The 14,994-nt window shown below is 46.8% G+C and overlaps 3 protein-coding genes across 3 annotated transcripts; 1 reads left to right on the top strand and 2 right to left on the bottom strand.

Annotated features, from left to right (window-relative positions):
* The first annotated feature begins 17 nt into the window (after positions 1–17).
* On the top strand, positions 18–438 carry LOC6592620. Its single transcript, XM_002018460.2, has 2 exons — positions 18–127; positions 222–438. The coding sequence occupies exons 1-2, from the start codon at positions 18–20 to the stop codon at positions 436–438; spliced, it is 327 nt and encodes a 108-aa protein (XP_002018496.2).
* Positions 439–692: 254 nt separating this feature from the next.
* LOC6592621 lies at positions 693–3,599 on the bottom strand. The gene is made up of 6 exons (XM_026986737.1): positions 3,576–3,599; positions 1,794–2,120; positions 1,567–1,728; positions 1,428–1,505; positions 1,228–1,371; positions 693–1,106 (listed from the first exon to the last, which is right to left on the bottom strand). Exons 1-6 carry the CDS (start codon positions 3,597–3,599, stop codon positions 693–695), a joined length of 1,149 nt encoding a protein of 382 aa, XP_026842538.1.
* Positions 3,600–9,048: 5,449 nt separating this feature from the next.
* LOC6592623 lies at positions 9,049–9,722 on the bottom strand. Its single transcript, XM_002018463.2, has 2 exons — positions 9,512–9,722; positions 9,049–9,444 (listed from the first exon to the last, which is right to left on the bottom strand). Exons 1-2 carry the CDS (start codon positions 9,716–9,718, stop codon positions 9,292–9,294), a joined length of 360 nt encoding a protein of 119 aa, XP_002018499.1. The 5' UTR covers positions 9,719–9,722; the 3' UTR covers positions 9,049–9,291.
* Positions 9,723–14,994: the final 5,272 nt, after the last annotated feature.

The raw sequence follows: 14,994 nt of genomic DNA, 5'->3' as shown, positions 1-14,994 counted from the left end.
AGACTATCGGAGACAGGATGCCTAGGCCAATCATCACAGAAGGAGCTTTCCCCTTTCGACTGCTGACAGCACTGCTGCTCTTGTGCCTGGCCATCAGCTGTTGCCTGGGCGGCAAGACCACTACCATGTGAGCCGATTGCGTAACCACTAGCCACTAGACCACTTTCACCAACCGAACCTATCCCACCTATCCTCTCCCCTCGCACACGACACGTTTACAGCGTAAGACACACAGACACCCTGGATCCGCAGGCGGACGGCTTCTGGGCGAACAAAACTACTTGGAATGCCCGCTGGGTGAAGTATTGGCGGACCAAGAAAATCTACGAGCCTGTGTGGAAGAAGGTCTGGACACCGACCGTCCACAATGAATGGGTGCCGCTGCCCAATGCCCCCACCGAGTGGGAGCATGAGGAGGGTCATGCCCATGCCCACTGAGAGACTGAACCTAGTTTTAATTGTATTTATTTATTTTATTCGTAGTTGTATTCACTTTGTTGTTAATTAAACATGTAAGTCTAGAGATAATTTAAAGTGGCGCCAAAGCAAATGGAAGTGGATGGATGCCTTAAGAGCTAGCGACTGGTTTGTAACTATTTACAAGGAGCTTGGGACGGGCAGATGCAGTTGCAGGTGCAGGTGCAGGCGGCGATGCAGTGATGCAATGGCGAATGGCTGCACTGCTGCTCTGCCTACGCACCGGGAAACTTGAATTGCGAGGTGGCGGCCACCGAGGCTGCGGGTCCGGCAGCAGCTGGCGACTTGGCTGCCTCCAGAGCTTTGGCCTGGAAATCGGCACTGGCCACTGGCTGCAGCAGCGTTGGCTTGCCCGAGGCGGAAGCATTGGTGTCATCGCGTTTCCACACTACTTTATCCTTGCCGGTGGCAGTGGCTATTGCAGGGGCGACGGCTGCGGCTGCGGGTGCGGCACCGGTATCCTTGCGGTCCCAATCCCAACCAGATTCGTGATGATGATGATCATGGTGATGGTCGGGCGAGGGGAACCACTCGGATATGACCACTGGTTTCCAGATCTTCTTCCACCCAGGCACCCAGATCTCTTTCCAGCCAGGGACCCAAATCTGTTTCCATGCCTCTTTCCATTCCTGTAAGAAAAGGGGATGGCTTGTATATATATGGTCTGTTCGCTGTCTAAGAATTGCTATGCTATTTTTGCGAGAAGCCTGGCCACAAAACTACGTTCATATTTATATGATATCTGCATACCAATTTATCGGTCCAAATTTCCTTCTTTGCTGGTTTCCAGTACTGTTTCCATCCCTCCTTCCATTCCAGTTTCTTGTCGGGCACCCAGATTTGCTTTTTGGCTGGCTTCCAAATCTTTTTCCAGTGGGATTTCCAAACCACTTTCTGTAGGAGAAAAGTATCAACTGTTGCAAAATGATTTTAGGGATGCTGCTACTGACCTTCTTCCACAGATCGTGGCTGGTGTACTCCCAACCATCGTGGTCCTTGCCCAGAAATTTCTCGCCGGGAATGCCAACCTGAAGAGGGAAACGGAGCTGTGATCAAATATTAATTGTGGCATGGGAAATGGCTGTATACCTTCACGAGCTCAGGGGTCCAGATCTGCTTGTAGTCGGGCACTTGAATGTCCTTCCAAGCAGGCACTAAAATCTCTTTCCAGTGAGGAACCCAAATTTGCTTCCAGGCTGGCACCTGAATCTCCTTCCAACCAGGGACCTTCACCCAATGGGGCTTGTAGATCTACAGAACAAGGACCACGATCAAAATCTGTTCCAAGTGAAAGTTAATTCCGTTTCGAGGCGAACCTTTTTCCATGAGGGATTCCAGATTTGTTTCTTGGCTGGATTCCATATCTTTTTCCAGCCCTCTTTCCACGTGACCTTCTTCTTCCAATAACCGGGGTCATGGTGGTGCTCGTGATGTTCGTGGTGCTCGTGGTGCTCGTGGTGCTCCTCTATGTGATGCTCGTCGATGACAGGATCGTCGATGATATGATCACTTAATCCCCCCAAGTCGATGCGCTGCTGGGCAACGCTCTTGCTGTCCACCTGAGTGTCGGCTGCCTGCTGATCCACCACAGCCTTGGCTTGGCTGCCACCGATGGCCACAGAGAGCGCACCGAGAAGACCAAGCTAAAACAGAGAAAGAGAGAAGCGCAGAGATGATCAAACGACTTGGGAAGCAAACTTCACTTCGGAGAGCAAACGGAATTCGCAACAGTTATGATAATTAATTCAATATTCTTCAGACAAAATGAAATGTGAGTGTACTGTCCCAAAACGGGTTTAAAGTGGGTCAGAGTCTGAGTCTGGTCAGTCACCGGCAGATAAACGTTACGTAATCGTCGCTGTGAACACTCGCGGCGGCACATTCAATGGGTTCGTACAAAGCCTGACCTGGGTCAAGACCTGGCTTATGATAGATGCGCGCCTCATATGGCCCCTCTTTATTTGGTCAATTTGTTTTATTATGCAAATTTAATTGGGTTTTTTTAAATAAACATCTATTTGGATATTTTATGAGTCAGCGCTAGCGTTGGCGTCGCTGCTGGGGCAGGGCAAATGTTGCAAGCCAAGCCCTCTGTATTTGGAGAATCAAACAAGGTCAGCAACACCAATCGCAGCCGGGATTTCGCAAACACCTTCTCGGTTTGGACGGTTTCATGTCATTTCAAAATATCCCAAAACTAATCCTAATCAATTGGCGCACAAATGTCAACAAGATTCGATTATGAAATGAAAATTAACGCCGGCAAAAATTATCTCATCGCCGTGCTCTGATAGTGCTAATTGTAAGCGGATCGATCGTGTCAGCTTCCTCGCCCTGCTGGACAGAGAAAGTGACGATGGAGACTACGAAGACGTTGGATCGGCAGTTGGATCATCGGTCGTGAGGGAAAAGAGTCGGCGGCTCTCTCGCTCGCTGCCGTCCCACCAGGCAGTGCACTCCATGGATATACCATGGATGCTAATGAAACGATCGCGAAGCGATTTAAATTGTTGACAAAGCGCGACAAAGTGGGAATGAGACGGCCATGGCTAAGAAAATCTCAATTTGTATGGATCGTGATATTGACAGGAAGGAAAGTGTATTTCTCTAATGGATATGCTAGTCGAAAAACAATGTTTGCTATAATTGTTGCTACATAGAAAGAATGGTTTTTCTTGTATTAAGGTAGGGAAAACACCCCTGAAAAATCTGATGCACTTTTCCACTGTTGTACATCAGCGGAAACGTTCATTAGAAGCAGAAAAAGTATCCTTTATTTCCCATATTCATTCAAGCAATCGAAAATGTTAAATGCCTAAGTCGTTCTTTGTTCTTCACTTTCTTTGATCTATTTTTTGCATATTCATTCACCAAAAGATTACATAATCCTTTCAAAATCTCTTAATCCAAAGCAAACCGAAACTAGAGCAATTTTCCAAGAGAAATTCACTGAACCACGGAATCTCCCATTTCCACTGGAAGAGCAATCTATGCAAATACAATTTGCAAAATTACTGACTCCATTATTAGTTCCACAACATCAACCGCACCCCCATTTTGACATACGACACTTTTCCACTGTTGTTTTTGGTAATTACCACAAAATGCCACTGGATCCTCATGGCTCCCGAATACAGCTGGAGATAAGGTCGAAAGCACTATTTGTTGCACTGGCTTATACCGCGGTGTAAAAGAGGGTTACTATGATCACTGGATACCACTTTAGGATGGGTGGCGGAGGAGCTCACCGCCTTGGACACTTTCGGGAATCGACTGTAGTGCTGAAGACTGGGGGCCTACGGTTATATACGCAAATACACACTGCGCAGGTGCAGCCGGCGAAATGAGAGCACCACACACGCACGTACACTCTTTCTTCCCCACTCTTCCACTCTCTCTCTCTCTCTATCTGCCTCTCTCTGAGTCTGTTTCTCTGCGTGAAAACGAGAGTAAAAGACCTTGAATTCTGATAACGGTTTCGTGTGTAAACAATGACGAGGCGAAGAGAGCTTTTGCTTCCCAAAGCTCCAGCTTTGGCGACAGCTGCGCTCTCTGGCGCGCTCTCGCAGCCGCTCTTATGGCTTGGTCTTGGACGTGACTTCGTCTACAGCCTGCTCCGAGTTTTGTAATCGCCACAAAAAGCTTATGGCCATAAATGTTATAAATCTTAATGCCGAAAAAATTGAAAAATAAAGGCAAGACCGAGCGGCAGCCGCATTTAAGCAATGCAAATTAATAGCACGCAATGGGAAATCAAAGAAACCAAATAAACAAAATAATGTGGCAGACCTCCCCTTCCCGCGACGCCCTTTTTGACCATCTTCCTTGGGACCGATTGCCGGATGGCCGGTTTGGATTTTGATTTTTGGGAATTCTTATTGTTCAATAGCCAAAGCCGAAGGTCGTCACGTTTTTGTATTCCTATATCTATATACCGATTCGGGACTGGAGATGTTTTGATATGCCAGGTGGTGTCGCATTAATTAGATGGTTTTTAATGTAATTCGTTGGCTTCGATAGCACCCAAACTCGGTTAAGGGCAATGCTCGGGGACGTGCCTATGCCTATGCCTATGCCTACGGCCCATTGCATCTCTTCGTGTGCAGCAATGTGGCAAGCCCCTTGGCCAACACTTGGCCATACCGCCGAATCAATTAAAAACAATAGAAACACAGACTTGACTCCGAACATTGCGGGCATTTCTCATATCCCATGTCTGTCTGTCTGCTTTCCGTTTCATTTCCTGGGACATTGCAATGGGAGCGGATCCATATAGCCAGAGCCAGAGCCAGAGCTAAAGCCAAAGCAGCAGACATGCGGAATACCTCTTTAAATGGTTCGATTCATTTGGCCAAAAGCAAGTTAATTGCATGTTGATTTAAGTTTGATTTTATCCGTTTTTTATTCCCTCTCCTCTCATCAACTATGGCAGGGGCTAGCCGAGGTCCGCCTGTTGGCCAGATTATGGAGCTGTTCCAGGTGCGTGCGCGGTCTGGTTCCGTTTCACTTAGTGGGAAGTCCACGACAACCAGTGGGGGGAGTTTCATAACGGGCAGTCTAGTACTACGGCATGGAAGGGGATTCATGTTAATACACTCGGACTCCTATGAAGCAGTAGGAAAGCTCCCCCACTTTCTCCGTGGCTCTCCCTTAATGGCCTGCCATCTATTCCCATTTCCTCTGACAGGCAGTTGTTCCACCCTCCCCCTAGCCGGGCCATAAGGAAGTGCCAAACGGGATTCACACCAGGAGCCGAGCTCCGCTCCTCCAATCATATTAATATTCATCAAATCCAGATAAATGAAGCTGCCCCAATCGACAGTGTACGACGCTATGCCAGTGTATGCGTGTGTCCCGCTCCAGGAAGTGCTGTCCGAGCCGCCAAACTGCAGTGCATTGAGTGCACGAAATGAAATGCGTAACCACTTGCCCATGGCCATGCGTTCCCCCGCTGCAGCTCTTCGGTTTGGTTTCCATGTCCTACGCGGCTCGTGCCCCATGCCCGCTCTAACACTCGCCTCAATATCGATGTTGGACCACTTTTACTTTTCCCCACTTCGTTCGTGGCTCAGCCATTTGCTGCAGGGGGGAGGTGGGACCTGTGTGTTTATTTATTTATTTATATCGCTCATGATTATTCATCTTATCGCTGGCGGTAATCGGTCAATGTATGTGGAGCGTTTAGCCAGCGCCAGCTATAAGGGAGTGCTGATGGTGGTGGTGATGGTGGTGTGCCGCGTGTGCAATTGGTTCCGGCATGAAAATTAGAGCAGCATTTGGTATGCACTTCCTACCTCCCTCTCCCCTGGCTTTGCCCTGTTGTTGCCTGATTTGAATGGCCAAGAGATTGGCAGTACCATCGACAGATTGTGTGGGCTGTGCTCACATAACTCGTCAGGGGTGGGCGTGACATGGCCCACACACTTACACACTCACACACTCGCACATGGCAATAAACGACACCTTCTTAGCCTGTACTGTCGTTTTCAGCCTTTTACTTCCGATGGACATTGCTTCCTGCTTGTCCACCAAAAAATAAGCAAATGCAGTCGATGAGGCTGGACGGGCTGCGTTGACAAAACTCACGCACCATGCCATGTGGCAAGACTTTGTTGGTGCCGTTGCATATCCATATAAGGCTGTGGCGCGCCAGTTCGGGCACTTGCCCCAGGCTTGCTACAGTTTCCGAATTTCCCTGAAACCGCAGATACAGGTATTTGAAGTGGATCGAAATTTATGATTTCATTACACGCGCATCACAAGCAATTTCCCTGTGAAGGTCGTCCGCAACGGTTGTCCTCATTCGGCGGTAAAACAAAAGACTCTGGGCACGAACCTCTCATGCAATTCGTGTCCATAACAAAGCCCACAGCTGCATGAGTTATGTCTTTGCTATAAAGCCACAACCAAGTGTCATTTGCATAGACATTACTCTTCGGTAGACCCAAACAAATAATCATCAATCGCACCTCGTTCATTTGATTTGACCAGCGAATACAAATAGTTTAACGATCGTATAATGAGACGCAATGGCGTCTATGGCAATGGCTGACTATCTCGGAAATGCAGCGGGGGGAAAACTGGTTACCTTCCAAGTTCGCTGACCCAGAGAGCCCTTCGGTGCGACTTGGGGGGCTTAACCAGGAAATCTGTCACTCGGGGCGGGCTTTGGCTCTTCAAACAAGCTGCACTTAAGTGGGCATATCTGTTCGATTAGCTGCTAAACTGTCTGCAGCAACTGTGAGCCAGTGCGAACGGGCGATGGGATGGCATCAGCGGTCTTGCCTCAGTCAGTCGGTCAACTGCAGTCACGCCTGGCAATTGACTGGGACATGCAAACGAAGTGCAACGCGGATTGCATAATTATACAACTGTCTGCGCCTTCGTCTGCGTCTGCACCACTGCAACATCAGCAGCCGCACCGGCTCACAACTCCACACTTTTTGCCAATCAATTTCGTTTCCGTTTTATTAATTTTCCAGTTTTTCGCATGAAACTGCACCCAAAAGTCGAAGGAAAGGTTCATCAAGGAGTCAGTCCGCATATTCGCTATGGAAGACCTTTCATTTTCTTTTACTGCTTAAAAAATAAAAGTTTTTTCCAACGAAAGCAACACAAACAGATTAAGCGTATTCTTTGCCGTTATTTTTTATTAAAACTCAATAAATATTTAATACATTTTATGAAATAACAACTAGTGTCCAATTACGGAACTATCTTTTATGTACATGTATCTTGGCATTCGTTTTTGGCGGCCATACTCGTACTTGTGTCAGTTGAACTGACTCAGTTCATACATCGAAAATTTCGAAAAACGATCTTGCTGCGCTCACTCCCAGGATCTTCGGCTCTGGCGTTCCTGAACTCCACTCCCCGCTGCAACAGGGACCAGTAATCGACGCCGGAAATTTTTGGTTTACGCCCACGGGACATAACGCTGGGCCCAACAAGACATCGTCATCCTTCGACCTGGCCATCGACAACAAGGACTTTGACTATGACAACCAAAAGAGGAGCTACGCGGGCTAGACTCCAGATAGATCTAGTTGCTGTTAGGTTTAAGGATATATATTAGATAGTCCATATATTTAGATATTAGATACAAATGTTTTCTACTTCTTTATTTATTTATCCCAGACTAAGTTATGATGAATAAAGCTATTAAAAAATAATCCTTGCTGTATCCTGTTTCGGAGAAACTATCCCGATTACAAAAGGGCGTGGCACGCCCACAAATATCGGAGAAAATTAAACATTTTTTATTGGGAAAAATGTCCTTGATCCTTTATAAGGACACCATCAAATCAGGGACCTTTTTTATCACAGGAAGCCGTCGCACGCCCAGATCGGCCCACAAATAGCCGAGAAAACTAAATATGTATGGTTGGGGTTGTTAGAGTCCTTACCGAAGGATCAAGGAGACTTTTCTGATCACGGTGGGCCATGGAACGCTTTAATTGTGCCACAAGTAAAGTAGAAAAAAATATATATATGTCTGGAGATGATATCCTTGATCCTTGGTCCTTGAAAAGGAATGCATTAGATCAAGAAAACTATTTCGATCACAGGAAGCCATCGCACGTCCCGATCGGACAAGAAATGGCGGATTTATGCCATAAACAACAAATTACAACAACAACATCCTGTTATTACAACAACAACTACATTTCATTTTGGGGAAGTCGAAATTTTTCGATTTTAGATCTGGGATACCAGGCGAACAGAAATCAGCAGAAGGTCGCTGGTTTTTTTTAATTCCTTTTAATTTTGTTTTAACGTTTTTTCATATTTTTCTTGGCCGGTCAAATGGCAAACAACGAGAATAGCGGCCAAAGAAAATATGAAAAAACGTAAAAACAAAATTAAAAGGAATTTAAAAAAACCAGCGACCTTCTGCTGATTTCTGTTCGCCTGGTATCCCAGATCTGAAAATCGAAAAATCTCGGTTTCGAGTGCCCCAAAATGGAAAGTAGTTGTTGTTGTAATAACTGGATGTTGTTGTTGTAATTTGTTGTTTATGGCATATATTCGCCATTTCTTGTCCGATCGGGACGTGCGATGGCTTCCTGTGATCGAAATAGCTTTCATGATCTAATGCATTCCTTTTCAAGGACCAAGGATCAAGGATATCATCTCCAGACATATATATATTTTTTTCTACTTTACTTGTGGCACAATTAAAGCGTGCCATGGCCCACCGTGATCAGAAAAGTCTCCTTGATCCTTCGGTAAGGACTCTAACAACCCCAACCATACATATTTAGTTTTCTCGGCTATTTGTTGGCCGATCTGGGCGTGCGAAGGCTTCCTGTGATAAAAAAGGTCCCTGATTTGATGGAGTCCTTTTAAAGGATCAAGGACATTTTCCCCAATACAAAATATTTAGTTTTCTCCGATATTTGTAGGCGTGCCACGCCCTTTTTCAATCGGGATAGTTTCTCCGAAACAGGATACAGCAAGGATTATTATTCAATAGCTTTATTCATCATAACTTAGCCTAGGATAAATAAATAAACAAGTAGAAAACATTTCTATCTACTATCTAAGTATATGGACTATCTAATATGTATATCCTTAAACCTAACAACAACGAGATCTATCTAGAGTCTAGCCCGCGTAGCTCCTCTTTTGGTTGCCGTAGTCAAAGTCCTTGTTGTCGATGTCCCAATCGAGGGATGACGATATCTTGTTGGGCTCGGATCTTGCAAGGGTTGCGCTTCTATCCTGCTGTGATACGATTCTGCCTGGCTGGGATAGGACTCGGTCTGTCTCGAATTCGACTCGGTAATGCTTGGGTAGGACCAGTTTGTCGACTCAGCGACATAGCAGTGGCATCATGCCTATGGCCCGCTGCAGGACAGTCTGGCTGACACAGTCCAGCCAGGAGTCATCCCTTGGACCTCCCGAGAGGACGACGTGGAATCCACCGCGTAGGAGGCACCGACGGCGGAGACCGGAGGAAGCGACCTGCTAAAATGAAAGAACGAGTTAAATAAAGTATATGAATAAATAATAACTTAATAACTTAACTCACCTGGCGGGGTAAGAGAAGAGGATCGCTGCATAGCAGGTTGTTGCCGGAGAGGGTATCGGCCCTTAGGGCTGGAGGGATGGCGATCGTGGATGCAGTATCAATTCGATCGGCGTTCAGCTTCCGTCGCAGATTCCCTTCGGTCCGCCCTTGGTCTTCGGTCCACAAATCGTTCACGGCATCACCGCGATCAATTGGCAAATCGTGCATTTGTATGAATTTATGATGGAATCTACTCTTAAAAGGTCACATTAAAGAAATTAAAAGATTAAAGAAATCGTTTGCGACATTTTTGGTGTATGACTGATACATCTATAGATTGTATGGTTAGGGGCTTGGCCAATATACGCTTGATACTTTACCATAACTCTTTATTAATTTACGTTTACAAGTGTTTTTGAGCGCGCGTAGTTGAAACTGAAGATGCCAGACCATCGTATCGGAGTCGCAGGTATTGCCACACCAGCGAACGACTCGTGGTTGCAGTGTTGCTGAGGGGCTGCGATCCAGACATACATAATTAAACTAAGTGGCAGCCTCTGGCCATCGCGAACCAAGCGATTCAGATATAGGTGGCGCCAAAAGTAAATTTAATACACAGGAGTCGCCACATTTCCCGCCGATTCATTTCAAATTTGAATATTTCGTTCTTTGAAAATATAGATTATTAAATGGGAAAATATTAAATAATCTCGCGCTTTCTTTCATTATTAATACTATTAGTGCTGCCAGTTCCACTGTTGACCCACCCAATGGTAATGCAAACAGAATGCGAGCATGGAAATTGAATGGGACCGCGCGGACACCCATCGGGGATTGGGTGTGTCCTGTCGCCGCAGCGAAGCGAAAAGTTCAACAGGCTGCTCCACTAAATCAACAAAAACAAAACCGCAGAGTACCGATAAGCGCCGCACAACCAAGGGGGGGAGGTGAGAGAATAGGGAGGGGGTGGCTGGAGGGTTCAGACAGGAAGCCAAGTGACCCGCATAGGACCGACGCTGGGGACACACCAGCAAAACAAACAAATGGCTCACATTAAAATGAACGGCAACGGAAATATTAGCGAAAATGTTGAAAATTTGTGTACAGCAGAAGCAGAGAGCAGCAACACGGACCCGGACACGGAGACCCAAACCCGGACCCAGATCCGGATACAGCGTGGAGTGGGTAGAGGGGTCGGAGTTGGAACCCCGGGGACACTTAACAGGCTTCGTCGCTGGCGTCGTTTGTTGCTATTTGGCCAGGCCAAACAAACGGAGATGGGGCGACTGGATGTGGGGTAGAATGTGGAATGGGAAATGGGGACTGGGGACTGGGGAGCAGCCAGTCCTGCCCAGTGGTTGCAGTCCTAAAATGGATATGGGTTGACAACTGGCAGTTGTAGCCATCCTTGTTGGTCCGCCTCCTCTAGTCTCCGGGCGAATGCACGTTGGACATGCAAGGAAAGGCAGCCGCTGCGAATAGGGGCGGTTCCTCTGTGGTGTAGCCTTCTCTAACTGAAAAACTGTGTTCGAAATTAGCTTTCTTGAGAGCAGGGGAAACTATGTCACCGTTTTGGCCCCTGGACTAAATTGGGCGCGGGAAGTACGGGCAGCTAGCCTGCTCGGATCGTTTAAATACAACGATTGGCGCTGCTTCTGTTGTCATGCAACTCGAACGAGGCCCGTAGCGTAGTTATGTCATGGGCAAATCGACATTCAAAGCTTTATCAATCGGAATAACAGATACAATCTGCCTATTAAGCTAGTTATGCTTATGCCCCGGCATGCCAGAACCTGTCTGCTGTGAAACTCTGGCACGTATACGGATAGGGGACAGGGGAGAAGAAAGACCCTTTGTACTTTGTGCAATTCAGATGGGAATTCCTTGTGACTGCATGTAAATCGTTATCAAGTTCGTTACTTGCTGATTATATAACTAATTTCCTTGACAATGGGGCAACAGAAGAAAGGAAACTGTCTCAATTTCAAGAGGCTACGGACTTTGGAGACAATAAAGATAATGTGTAAATAAACCCATTGAAATTATATGGATTTCGGAGCCTTTCAGCAAGGGTTTCTGTTCGATATTTCATATGTTTCTTTCAGTTTTCTGGTGATTCAATTCGTGAATGCTCGTGCCACATTTCTGTCTGGGGCTGTGTTGTTTTCCTACCCATAAACCTACTTTAAGGTCCACAAACCAGAATCAACTTAAAAAACAGCTCGCTGCCTTTTGTTTGCGCCATCAATTCTTTTATTTCAATTCATTCAAGTATTCTTTGTTCCCAAAATCTTTTAATAGTTTCCTTACCACAAAAGTGGAATGGCACGCAAAGGCCATACAGAATACACACGGAAAAATTAGTAACAGAATTAAACAAATACTAAATATTTAAAGCACAACAACCACACACGCATAAATGGAAATTGAAATAATAAATGCCCACCAGAAAACTCACATAAATCAGCTGACAAATGACAAATTGTTGTTGTTTTTTGTTTTTTATTTTGTGGTGACAAGTTTTTCTCAAGGGGAAATGGAAATGGAATTGCGAAATGTTTTATAAGAAATTCTCAAGAGTTTTCTCTGCAGAATTCACTTGATTGGAACTGAAGAACTATATAACATACCCCTTCAGAGCAGCCCAAGGAGCCTGCTTGACCTGAGATTCCACACTCCACCAGGCTGTTGGCCCCTCTGTGTGCTGTGGAGTCAAATAAAAAACGGACCAAGCTCACTTCACAGCTGTTCTCCATGTGATTGATGGATCCGCGCTGCCTCACCTCATTCGAGAGGGGAATAGGATCGATCCCAGTCCATGCTACCTAATGTATGTATATCCGCAATGGCCTCCAAGGAAAGACTTTTTTGGTGCTGCCACTGCTGCGGATGATGATGTTGCTGTTGCTGTTTATGTTTGTCTGATCTGCGATGGTTTCTATTTTTGAAACAACAAACAAATTATGAGAATGAGAGAGAAAATGGGCGACACGAACGGGGGCCCGAGAGCACACGTTTCCCATAGACAGGGCCATATATCGTGGCATCTCTATAGAGATTGCTTAAGTATTTTGTGATTTTTCTTAATCATCATAAATTTGAGTTAGTTTCAGCCCCAAACAGGGCCAGAAAGATACGAGAACGAGAGACAGAGAGACAGAGAGAACTTTTGGCAGTTGGACAAGAACTTTCACGTCGACGGAAACATCAATAAATTAGAAATGTTTAACTCAACATTGGTTGGTGGGTGGTGGTGTGTGGTGGTGACGCTGGCGATGATCAGCAGCAGGGGTGAAGGTGGGTGGGAGCATAGCGGGGGCCACAACTTATTGTCTGCGCGTTGTGCTGCCGCTTGGGCGGAGGAATTTCTGGGTATCTCACTGCGTTGCCGGTTGCCATAATTCGAGGCATTTAATGGCCGCCTTCTGGCCCAGCGCCCCCTTCCAGCTGCCCTGAGGTGTGTGGAGGCTGAGAGGACAGATCAGAGGGGGTGGGCCAAAGTCTGGGCAGAGGGATGAATTCGCGATTGACTCACGGATGCTGCGCAGAGAAAAGAACCCCCGCCAAGGGGTTGCTAAATTACAGAGGAACGTCACAAAATGGAGTTCCGTAAAGTGGCCATTTTTCGGGAAACCAAAAACGAATACAACGGCAACAGGACATTGGCTTAAACATGTGGGCCAACTTCAAGGCATTACTTTCGCATTCGGCGAACTCTGGCGAGTGACAAATGTACAACGTCATCGCTCCCAGACGCCCACCACCCCAAGCAGCGCCCTTTCCCTGTCCCTGCCGCGAGTGGGACCCGCACCCGCTGCCAATTAACGTAATTAAATGATGCGTAGGGAGTCGGAGTCGAGCTACCAGCAACCAGCACTTGTAGTACTCTGCAAGGCCCACAACACCACCACCACCACCACCACCACCGCACCCATGTCCGTGTCCGTGTCCGTGTCCATGTCCTGTGGCACTGTACTGTGTATCTTATCCTTCTGGTTAATTAATTCGGGACATGGAATTACACTGGAGTACTCCTGCACTCGCCTGCACATGTGCGAGCTCCACTTAATGTTTCAATTGGGAGTTGACAGTCCTGCGGCCACAGCAGTCCGTGGCCGCCGTCACGATGATAATTGGAACCCAGCCAAAGGAAGCCCCACAGTCCCACACGTTTTTGGGAAAGCCACAGAAGGTTCCAAAAGAATATGGAAACCCGATATGTCATCCACCAGAGGACAGACCTGTCATCGACTAAACAAAGGCAGCGATTTCTTCAGGCTCTCCCCTTAATTTCCCCATGGATTCCGGTGCACCCTCTCGCACCCTGTGGGGGGACTTTTCACGTTTGACCCCAATTTCACTTTCATTTGGCACGCCCGCACGTAAAACACCGAAATTATGCTAATCATGGCACTTGGCATCATCTCTCCCGGTCTGCGGTCTCCCGGCAGCCATTCGAGCGGCGGTAAGTCCCTCTTAATGACCGTTATTTGTTATTTCTGCTCCTTGTGCAGTTCTCTCTCTCTCTCTCTCTTTGTTGCTCTGCTGTTAATTAAACTAATTACAACATTTAACAACTGAAGGCCTTGGGAATGTAAGCCAAACTCTGGATACTCGTACATAAGTATGATGGAAGATGGGATTTACATTTTGATAACTGACTTCTCTTCCGGTGTAGACTGTACATCAAACAGCATTGCCAGACACAATTCCGCTTTCTGCTGGCACCGTTTCCTGTATTCATTTGGGGCATAGCAAATATTAAACCGAAAATGTGTAATCAATTATGGATCTACCCCAGTCTACAGATGGATTAGCATAAGTAAATATCGGGGAGCGCCAATCTGGACTCCAACATCTGCAAATTCCATGCTGGCACAGGCACAGGGTCAACAACTTCATCCAAGGCTACGCCACCGAACACTTCTTTGTTGGTCTTGGTCCTTTCCAGGACGAGGAGGAGGAGGAGGAGGAGAAGGGGCAGGAGGCTCCCCCAAATATGCAAAACAAAACGCGCGACAAACGAAATAAATTCAAATGCGTTTTCGGTGGATCGTAAATGTATGCCAGCACCAAAATTAATTACAGGCAATAACGTAATTCCAGCCAAGGGCTGGCTGTGCTTTTTGTGGCCGAGAGGCCAGGACCAGACCATGGCCAGGGAGGGAGGGGTGGTGCAAAGACACAATGTATTGCCAAAATGGAGGAAACAATGAATGCGACGCGGCAAACAGAAAAATACTCGTAAATGCGACATACTTTTGGGCGCTACGGCGGGCAGGCAAAACAATTGCGTGTATCTGGGCGATTAACATGATATGCGGAAATTTTTCTGTATTGCAACAACACAACAACAAGCAAATGCAAATACACGTAAATGTGGGCACCCAGTGCCCCCGTCCCCACCCACTTGGGCCCTGCGCAGGCGCCAGAGCCGCCACATACCCGCAGCGGCGCCTGTCCGAGCACTCGTCATCGTTTTTACTTTTTGCGAATAAAAAAAT

Source organism: Drosophila persimilis, unplaced genomic scaffold (assembly GCF_003286085.1).
Source record: "Drosophila persimilis strain 14011-0111.01,24,50 unplaced genomic scaffold, DperRS2 tig00000002-arrow-pilon, whole genome shotgun sequence".
NCBI lineage: Eukaryota > Metazoa > Arthropoda > Insecta > Diptera > Drosophilidae > Drosophila > Drosophila persimilis.
The sequence above is the reverse complement of the archived record's forward strand: the minus strand, read 5'-3'. Positions and strand labels throughout refer to the sequence as shown.

Coding starts and splice junctions, on each gene's coding strand:
- LOC6592620 (XM_002018460.2), top strand. CDS start 18: ATGCCTAGGCCAATCATCACAGAAGGAGCTTTCCCCTTTCGACTGCTG. Junction 128..221: donor GGCGGCAAGACCACTACCAT/GTGAGCCGATTG, acceptor ACACGTTTACAG/CGTAAGACACACAGACACCC.
- LOC6592623 (XM_002018463.2), bottom strand. CDS start 9,718: ATGCACGATTTGCCAATTGATCGCGGTGATGCCGTGAACGATTTGTGG. Junction 9,445..9,511: donor CTCTTCTCTTACCCCGCCAG/GTGAGTTAAGTT, acceptor TCATTTTAGCAG/GTCGCTTCCTCCGGTCTCCG.
- LOC6592621 (XM_026986737.1), bottom strand. CDS start 3,599: ATGAGGATCCAGTGGCATTTTGTG. Junction 2,121..3,575: donor GGATCCAGTGGCATTTTGTG/GTAATTACCAAA, acceptor TCTCTGTTTTAG/CTTGGTCTTCTCGGTGCGCT. Junction 1,372..1,427: donor GCCACGATCTGTGGAAGAAG/GTCAGTAGCAGC, acceptor TTTCTCCTACAG/AAAGTGGTTTGGAAATCCCA.